Here is a 10,050-nt window from a genome sequence, read left to right on the forward strand (position 1 = left end):
AACGCATGCAGGAGTTAATGCTGCAGTCTTAACTCCTTAATTCCTCAGGCAGAATCCCTTTCTCTCTGGGGTGTGCCCATTTCATGTGGCACACCCTCCTCAGTTTTGCTCTTAAGGCCTTCAACTGATTGGATGAGGCCCACCCACTTCTTAGAAGGAAATCTTTGTCTCCTTGAAGTCAACAATTGGGAAATTTCCAAATTAGGTTATCATAAAGGGAATTCCTCTGACAGATCAGTCCCTCTTAGCCTGGAGGTGCTCAGCATTGTGTGGGCAGAAACTCCTGAGGTCCAGGGTTTCCCCTAAGGCCCAGGATGATAGGAAGAGAGGGGCACCCTGGTGCTGTGAGCGGGGATAGGACTGCCCTGGGCCCTTTGCTTCCCTTGATCCTCAAGATCATCAGACACTTAGCCCTCTCCTGGTGAGATGTGAAAATCCTTCCTGGTATCTCTCATCTTCCTGCATGGGGCATTGCCATCACTGAGAAAGAGGTCCAGAGACATAGTAATGCTGACACAGAAAAGGGGATAATGTGGCCCAGCAAAAACATCTCAGTGACCTGACAAAGATGCCAGGATTGAGGAAAACATCGCATTATCTAGCTGGTTAAGTCTCCACTTTAGTTCACTGTGTGATTGTAGGCAAGACTCTTGCCTTTGGGCTTCTTCAGAAAGTGGTCCTTGCAGCCTGGATCTAAACTCCTTTTCCCTCTGGCTCTCCAGATGGAAGCGCAGTCTTCCGAGGCTGCTTCCACAAGCCCAACAACCTCTCCCTGGCCTTGCCCGTGACAGCCGCCATGCTGAACATGTCTGTAGACAAGTGTGTGGACCTCTGCACAGAGAAGGTGAGCCCAGGGAACACTGGAGTGGGACAGTGTGGAACAGCTGGAGGAACAAGATGCTTGGCTGGAGAGGGAGGTTTTACTATGATCCATTTCATGTGGATCCAAGGGGTAGGAGTTAACACACAGGGTTGATTTCTCCCTCTCTCTCTCTGAGGACACATGTTTGTTCCAATAGTGAGGAATGCCCAGTGATGAAAGTGACATTGGAACTAGGCCTAAAAGCATGAGTAGAAAATTGCGAAATGAAGACAAAGATGATCCCACCTTGGGACAAAGTGAGTTCCCCATCCCTGGAGGTGTGCAAGCCATGGCAGGGCAGGAGTGCTGTCCAGAACTTTGGGTGTTGGATAGTAATTGGACTGGATGATCTGTGGGTCCTTTCTCAGCCTGAGATCCTTGATGGCTGAGTGTGTATACTTCCTCCCTAGCCAGACAGTGAACTCCACAACTGCCACACAGGCTGTACCTTAAACATTTTGTATCACTCTTCACCCCCCTCCCCCCCCAAAAAAAAACTCATCACAGAGCTAGGCATATTACTAGCATTCAGTGGGCAGGAAACTGCTCTCTTCCAGCTTTCCCTGATCTTCTTAGGGGCCAAAGGAGAGAAATTGAGGAGATTAAGTGGGCAGGGGTACAAAGCTGCTTGTGCCAAATGGTGGAGGGTCTGTGATTTATAATGTCACAGAAGGCTATAATATATGTCACCAGTTAGAAAACATCTTTAGTCGTGGCCCAAGCTGACCCATCTGCACATCGGCATTCATCACGTGCACGCTCTCTCTCTCTCTCCCTCTCCCTCTCTCCTCTTCAGTTAGGAGCTACAGTTCATATTTAATATCTGTTAAGAAGGAAACCAAACCTACTCTGGCAAAGATCTCCAAATTTAGCCATGTAGGTGCAACCTTGTTTGTTACCAGATTATTCCCAGATGAGCTATGGGGGAGATATTCAGGACTGTGAGTCTGGAACAGAAGCAGATTGGACAAGGGACAGTCCATTGCCTTCCAACTCCCAGATCCATCCTGCTCCCACTTAGCTATTCCATGGAACAAATAAAGCAATTAGGAGCCACTCTCCCAACAAAGACTGGATGCATGTAGGTCCCCATATCTTCTTTTGCTTAAAAGAACAAATTCAAAAAGCTTTTCCCAAAGCGTGGGCTTTTTCTCACTGTCAGACCAGGGGCATTGATTGTGGTGGATTACACACCATGAGAAAGGCATTTATTTTTCAGTTTTCTTTCAAGTCCTCCAAGAGAAAGCTTCATTTCAGTGCTAAACTGTCTTTAACACTCCTCTACCCTCAACTGATTTCTCTTTTGCAGGAAAAATGGAGTGGACCCTTCCTCAGAGTCTTGGCAGGCAGTGTGCCTTAGTTCAAATTTAATTACATTGTTTTGTTTCTATAGCATTTGCATTTACAGTATGAAAATGTATGGAAGTGCTACTTTTCCACAGTACTACTTGTGGGAGTGATGTAAAGTGTTTTTTGTCATTTAAATCTCAAAAGGTGAGTTGACTTAAAGGAAACAAATCAATAAATAGTAATATAGGAAAACAAAAAAAAAAAAGAAAATGGTAACTATATAAGGAGATGGGTATGTTAATTAGCTTGATTGTGTGCTTAATTCACAATATATACAGATATCAAGACATCAAGTTGTACGCCTTAAATATATACAGTTTTTATTTGTTAATTATACCTCGGTAAAGCTAGAAAAATATAATAGGGCAGGAAGTACACAAATGAGGCACGATCATAACAGTAGGGTTCACAGCTGGGGGACCCTCAAGTTGGAGAGAGCGGTGGAGAGTCTGGGCAGTCCAGGGATTTAGCGACTCTCTTCCTCTCTCACTCTATCCCTAGGAGTACCCGCTGGCAGCCCTTGCAGGCACCGCCTGCCACTGTGGCTTTCCCACCACGAGATTCCCCCTCCACGAAAGAGAAGACGAACAGCTCTGTGCCCAGAAGTGCAGCGCAGAAGAGTTTGAGAGCTGCGGGACTCCCACTTACTTCATTGTGTACCAGACGCAGGTCCAAGGTAAGCCAGGCCTCCCCCAGCAGACCCCCAGATGTTTCCCCAACGGCCTCCTTTCCAGAGGTTCCCTAGTCAGTCCACTCACACAGTCCATACTATGCAGGGCAGAGGGCAGAGGGCAGAGGGCAGGGCTAGTGAACTTGGCCAGGCTTAAAGATCCTGGACAGGCAACAGGAGAGCCTCGGACAAGGGGCATGGGTTCTAAAGACCCTCATCTCTATCCCTCATATTGAAGACCCACCCCACTTGTGGCTCTTTTCTTGAAATGGAGGCGTTGAGACTGAGTGAGAGAACACCTGGGCTGGAAGTGGGAGACTTGGGTCTATAACACAGACCTACTGCATGATCCTGGACCAGTCACTTTTCCTTTCTGAGCCTCAGTTTCTCCATCTGTAAAATGCAGCTGTAAACTGTTGACCTCCAGAGGTCAATTCTAAGATTCTTCTTCTCCATCTCAGTAATCCTTGCCACTTCTACCACACTCATGGTTTATCTCTTCTTCTGTCTCTTGGGGCTACCAGATTGTGATAATTATTGTGGAGGGGTGGGGGTGACAGCACTTAAGGTTTCTCAAGGACTTTCTTTGTGCTAGACTCACGTGGAGTCCTTTGTTTACATTTTCTCACTGAGTCCCTTCAGCTCTCCTTTGAGGGAGGCAGTCATTATGCCTACTTTCCAGGTAGAGAATATGAGGCTCCGAACAGTTAAGGGATTTACCTGAGGTCACAGTGTCGATAAAATTTCTAGACGAAAATCTTTTCTCCTGATGGAGGCATCATAAAAGACGGGTGGCACTTGGAGAGGTGCCTTGCTAGGACACTCAGCCCAAAGGAAACCCTTGAAAGATTACCCAATATCTGAAAACACTGACCACTGACTATGCACTATTCTTATGCCAGGCTTCACCTCATTTAATAATGTAAAGCCTACAGTGAGCCTGTGATCAGGGCAATATAATCACCATTTTAGAGACGGGGAGAAGCAAGACTCAGTGAGATTGGGAACTGGCCGCAATTACACATCTACGAGAGTGATTTGCTTTCAGGTCTCTGACTCCAAAGCCCCTGCTAGAAACCTCTGTCCGCAGTGTAAAGAACACTCCCCAGACCCTCTGAACGTTGGAGAGCAAAGAAAACACCATTGGAACCAGGCTGTCATGTCAGGTTGAGCACTGGACAGGCACAACCATTTTCAGGAAAATTGGTGCCTAAAAGCCAGCCCATGTTCTGCCTGTCATACTGTGCACCCTGAATAGCAGCACATCTGCCCAGAGGAAGGGGAGAGTGCCTTATTCTGATCTTCACAAGATGCTGTAAGAGCTAGTGGCAGCCCCACCAATAGCCCATCCCCTGTTTGGCATGAAAGGTGGCCAACTGTTGCTGCTTCCTTGGCAGCTGAAGTCCTGCTAAGAGCCCAGTGTGTGGGTGCATGGTTTGCAAGTGCAGCCCTTGACTCTGTTTACATTCCAGTGAGGAAGGATGAGCGTTTGTTAGTTTTCAAGACGTGTTAGTCTGTGCAGAACTGTGTTGTTCCAGCCTCGGGGAAGAGTTATGCACAGATTAATTATCCCATGACCATGAACAGCTTTGATGTAGGCAGAATGGACACTGGAGCCTTTTTAATAGCTGACAAAGAGCCCCTGATTGATGAGTTTGCTCATTCCCAGTACCCTGCCCCCAGGCCATTACTGCTCATCAGTTTTTCCATGTCATGCCTATAGTCCCTACGCACTGGGGATTTTTGAGAGTCATGTAGTTCATCAGGCTGCCAAGAGCCTGATCCTTTATGGCTGCCATTTATTAAGCACCTACTATGTGCTAAGCCCTGATGGTCTTGCCAGGAACTAAATAATTATTGAGCACTAACTGTGTGCCAGGTACTGTCTAAACTCTTTAGACTAGATTAACTCATCTAATCTTCACAATAGCCCAATGACAGAGGTGTTGTTGTTATTACCATTTTACAAATGAGGCTACTTGGTACAGAGAGGTTGAGTAGCTCAGCCAGAGTCACATAGCTTGGGTAGGACATGGCTGGGATTCAAACCCAGGTAGTCTGGGGTCCTGAGACTGCACTCTTAAACCAGTTTTTTAACATATACCACAAATACCTTACATGCATTACCCATTTAATCCTGTAAGGTTTTAGCCCAATTTTACAGGTGAGGAAGCAGGCTCAGAGAGGTGAAGTGCCTTGTTCAATGTCACACAGCTAAGCCATGACAATCCTGGATTGAAACCCAGGTCAGTCTGATTCCAAAGCTATACACAATACTGGCTCCAGCATCTACTTTTATTTGTGGAACTTAAGAGACAAATAAACTTTCTTTCTAGTGCTGAAAACATCCAGCCTCTACCTAAGAGTTGGTCTTGGCCTCTCAGGCAGTATTGGAATGAAAAATTCTGTTTTCTGGGGCAGCTGAGGGGCTAGGTTCTTTCTCTCTTCCAACATCTTATTATAAAAAAATAGGAAACCTCCAGAAAATTTTGAAAGCATTACACAGTGAACACCCATATACTCATCCCATAGATTTTACATTTCTCAACTTTTTTTTTATGTTTACTTTATCATACATTTCTCCATTCTTATTTTTGATGCATTTCAAAGTAAGTTGCAAACATCATTATACCTCAATGTGCATATAATTAATTACGATTCAGTATTTGCTTACGATTTTTCAAAGTAACATTTACATAGAGCAGAATACATAAATTTTAAGGGTACTGGGTCATTCACGCCCCTATCAAAATAGAAAACGTAACCATACTCTAGAAAGTTTTACATTTAGGCTCCTTTTTGCAGTGTGTTCCCATGAACATCATTGCTAGACACCAGTCAGCTTCAACAAAGACAAAGACTGGTTAATTTTTTCAAAGGCTGCTCTTCCCTGAACAAACAGATTAAACATTGCATAGTGGGAGGAGAGCTAGGTCTCTGGCTGGTAGCCACAGTTGATTGGCACTCACAGGGTGTGAGCCCTGTGCTAACATTCAACACACATTCTCGCGATTAACCCTCCTAACCACCCTGGGATGTGATTGCTGTCAATAGTCCCATTTTACAGGTGAGGAAACTGAGGCTCAGATCTATTATCTTCCAAGGTCACGCAGCAAGTAGTTGACAGAATTGGAATTTAAATCTAGGAGTTCACACTTCTTCTCTGAAAGCCTGTTTTAAGAAATCGGTGTAATCAAAGTAAGATTTCATTAACGACAGATGATGGAGAATAGAAAATACTGGGGTCCAATCTTGGAAGGAATTATAAGAAAGGCAGAGTGATGGGTAGTATCAGATGTTGCTGCGTAGTCCAGTGAGGTGAGGCTGGGTTGATCACTGGGTGGTCACTGGCGACTGGTTTCATGCAGTGAGCAGGGAGGAGCCCAGAGTAGCAGGAGTTGGAAGCAAGTAGGAGAAAATAGATTAGGGGGTGTGGACAGCTCTGCCAGAAGTATGACTGGGAATGGGGTAAGAAGAGATAGTGGGTGGTTGGAGGGGGATTTTTTAAAAGATAGAGCTATTTGTTCATGTTTGAATGCTCATGTGAAGGAGCCAACCGAGAGAGAGAAGATACAGGGGAGTAGATGAAGCAAGGAGATTGGAGAGGAAATAGGAGATGGAGTGGAGACACTAAAGCAGAGGTTGATCCTCTCTTCCATGGAAATAGCAGGGAAGGAGGAGAGGGTGGAATGTGGAACAGTCTAGTGAGCTCAAAGGACAGGGCAGACGAAAGAGGTTTGCCAGCTTTCCCTTTGCGGTAAACAAGGATGGAGGTCATTGGCCCAGATGAAGAAGCATGGCTGGGACCAAAACTCCAGGATTCTCTCTTCATCCTTTTCCACTATGAAGTCCCCTATACTGGGCGTCCCCTCAGCTTCCCTTATATCTTTAAGGACCAGAAGAAATCACCACTGTGCTGTCATAGCTCCAGGAGGAGTTCTAGTGGGAGGTGCTGAGGCACATACTGTTCATGAGTAGTAGCATCCTCAGGTCGCTGTAAAGGCAGAGAATCAAGAGTATCAGGATGGTACTCGCCTGCCCCAATGCATTTTACAGATGTGGAAGTTGAGGGCTAGAAAAAAACAATAACTACCCCTTTTGAGCACTTTAGTGTGTTAATATATTACATACATTATTTCATTTAATCCTTACAAAAGCCCTACAAAGTAGATATTACTGTTATCCACCTAGTCATTCAACCACCAGTGTATCAATCTATCCACCCATCCATCCATCTGTCACCCACCCATTTGTCACCCACTCATTCATCTGCTCACTCATCTACCCATCCATCCATCTGTCCCTCCATCCATGCAAGTAACATTTATTATCCCTACTATATGCCAGATATTATGGAAAACACTGGGGAATCATCGAAGAACAATACGGGCAGGGTTTCTGACTAAACAAATAATTTATTGAATTACAGTTGTGATAAACGACATGAAGGAGATGGACATAGTACACTAATGATAGACCAGGTAGTCAGGGAAGGAAGAAGGTACCAATTCAGCAGAATGTGGAAAGATAAGAAGCAGCCTACCTGGAAATGGCAGGTAGGAGGCAATGAAGACTAAGGGAAAAGCATGTCTGAAGATGCTGAGTTGGGAAGGAATAGGGCACAGATGAGGTAGCTGGCAGGTGCGGGGTGAGAGGGAGCGAGTGGGTGGAATGAGCCTGGGAGGATGCAAGGGCCAGGCTACACAGGGCTGGGAAGCTAAGATAGGAACCTTGGACTGGATCTCATGTAGATGAACATCATTTGAGAGGCTTAATCTGGAGAGTATGAGAAAGGAACTGAGTGCCAGGGGAAACTGAGGCCGTAAAGACTCATCCTCTTAGCTGACTTTTATTAAATCCCTAATATGGGCTCATCCCTTTTTGTACATTATCTCATTTAACCCTCACATCAACTCCATGAGGGAGGAACCATTTCCTCTGTTTTACAGGTGGGGAAACTGAGGCCCAGAAGGGATTTCATCATGTGAACTGGGTCGCGTGGCTGGGCAGTGGCAGGGGTGGTGCTCACACCCAAGCTCCACCCGTCCCTGCCCCCTGTTTGTGTCCTGAACTTTGCAGATAACCGCTGCATGGACAGAAGATTTCTCCCAGCCAAGTCCAAGCAGCTCATCGCTCTGGCCAGCTTCCCAGGTGCTGGCAACACGTGGGCTCGCCACCTCATCGAGCTGGCTACTGGCTTCTACACTGGCAGCTACTACTTTGACGGTTCTCTCTACAACAAAGGTGAGGAGGCATAGGGAGCAGATTGGACCCACTAGGAGGACATGGGAATACCCTTCCTGAGCACCTACTATGTGCCACCAAGCTTACCTAGGCATGTTTATTAAGACCTACTAAGTGTTTGGTACCTTCTCTTACATCCCAGCATCATGTCCTGGGTACATCACCTACATCTGTTCAATAATAGACATTTATCAAACACCTACTGTGCACCTGGTACCTTCCCTTCACTTAAATCACCACAAATGTTCCTTGAGCACCCACTGTGTGCAGGTACCTTACCACAGACATTTGCTGACCAGTAACTTTATGTTGTACACAGAGGTCAAATAACTATGTTTACTTTGAGGACATATTATTGAGTATCTACTACTATTTGCCAGATATCTTATCTACATTTACATCAGTGATAATCGTGCAGGTGCTTTATTTTCACTCCATTTCATAGATGTTTCCTGAGCACTGCTATGTTTTGTTGCACTTCCTAAGCTTGATTTCCCAATAGGCATTTATGAAGTGCCAACTGTGTGCCAGGCACTTCGTGTCGTTTCGGATTGCCACAGATATTCTTTTGGCCCCCAACTAGGTGCCAAGAGCTGTGTCAGGTTCTCCATTTTTATGTAACTCTGCACAGTAAACTTAGAAGGCAGGATGATGGTACCATTTCCCAGATATGAAAACTGAGGCTTAGAGAGGAGAAGTCACTTGCGCAGAGAGTCACACTGATCTTTTTCAGTGGGCTGATTGGGGATTGCACCCTAGCGTTTGCTGGTTTCAAAGTCCTCGCTCTTATTGCTCCACCACACAGGCAAGAAACTCCTGGGGTTTCTTACTGCAGAACTGTAAATCTTGGATGAAATGTCCATGGAGTGTGAAGCCCTCTTCCCGGCATGGCAGGGGATATCAGGGAAGAAGGAGCACTGCCTGGGAGGAGTTTGAGTCTCCATGTGGAGCAATTCTTGACTGTGGGTCTTTGTGTCTGCAAACCAGATGATGACCACTTTTCAGCTGTGTGACTTCAAGCAAGTTACTATACCTCTCTGACCCTGTGTCATCATACACGAATTAAAGATAACAGTATGTACCTGGTTGAGGATGTTGTGAGGACTAATGAGTTGATACATGCTTAGCACATAGTAAGTGTTCAATAAATGTAGGCTGTGAATACTATGGTCTGGGTGCCAGGCACCGGCCAGGAGAAGTTTGGTGTTGACAGAGAGACATCCCTGATCAGGAAAAGACAAGAATGGTGAACTTGGACAGGTCAAAGGATGGATTTGGCGAGCCTTAGAACTTTGACTTTTGTATGTTTATTAATTTTTAGTTTTGGCTTAAGCAATCATTTGTTGAATGCCTGTTATACAGGAGGCTCCAGCTGACACTTTTATGTGCTTATACCAGGATTTGAACCCAAGCCTAAGCTGTCACCAGCACCTCTGCTCTTAACCACTAAGCCATGCTGGCTCTGTGGGAACTGCTGGAAGGAGCCCAAGTACATTCCAGAATGTCTCTGGCGTGTCCTGGGGAAGCAGCTGAGGAAGCAGGCTCAGAAAGCATCCTGTGGCTGATCCACGTTCTAACCTTCCTGGCTGTGACAGCACCCCTACTCATGGAACCCTAGAATGTCACACATAGAAAGGTCCTTGAGGGTCATTTAGTTCAGTAGTTAGGTCTCATGTGTCAGTTCCAATGAATCCCTGCTTTAGAATGATGTGTTAAGAAGGATTTTGAGGTTCTGTTCTCCCTTTGGAACAAAGTGCCTTAAATCTAGTAGTGATGCCTGTTGAGGGTGTAGAAGGGGGAATGGTGGTCTACATGCCAGGTCTTTGCCGTCTCTGATCTAACTCAACCTCCTAACTTCAGAGAAAGGGACACTGAATCTCGAGATGGAATTTTCAGTCTGAACTTTGTTACTTACCAGCCATGG

General features: G+C 45.7%; 1 protein-coding gene across 3 annotated transcripts in view; it reads left to right on the forward strand.

Moving 5' to 3' along the window:
- Positions 1-10,050, forward strand: part of WSCD2 (WSC domain containing 2) — a 102,285-nt gene that overhangs the window by 75,054 nt on the left and 17,181 nt on the right. For 2 of the 3 annotated variants that reach the window (XM_011377789.2, XM_011377791.2), the window contains 3 exons: positions 723-844; positions 2,714-2,888; positions 7,962-8,126. In XM_011377789.2, coding sequence (XP_011376091.1) covers positions 723-844; positions 2,714-2,888; positions 7,962-8,126 — 462 coding nt within the window. Of the gene's footprint in view, positions 1-722; positions 845-2,713; positions 2,889-7,961; positions 8,127-9,524; positions 10,045-10,050 lie in introns of those variants that run through there. The other variant, XM_023521904.1, reaches the window with a different exon arrangement.

Source organism: Pteropus vampyrus, unplaced genomic scaffold (assembly GCF_000151845.1).
Source record: "Pteropus vampyrus isolate Shadow unplaced genomic scaffold, Pvam_2.0 Scaffold322, whole genome shotgun sequence".
NCBI lineage: Eukaryota > Metazoa > Chordata > Mammalia > Chiroptera > Pteropodidae > Pteropus > Pteropus vampyrus.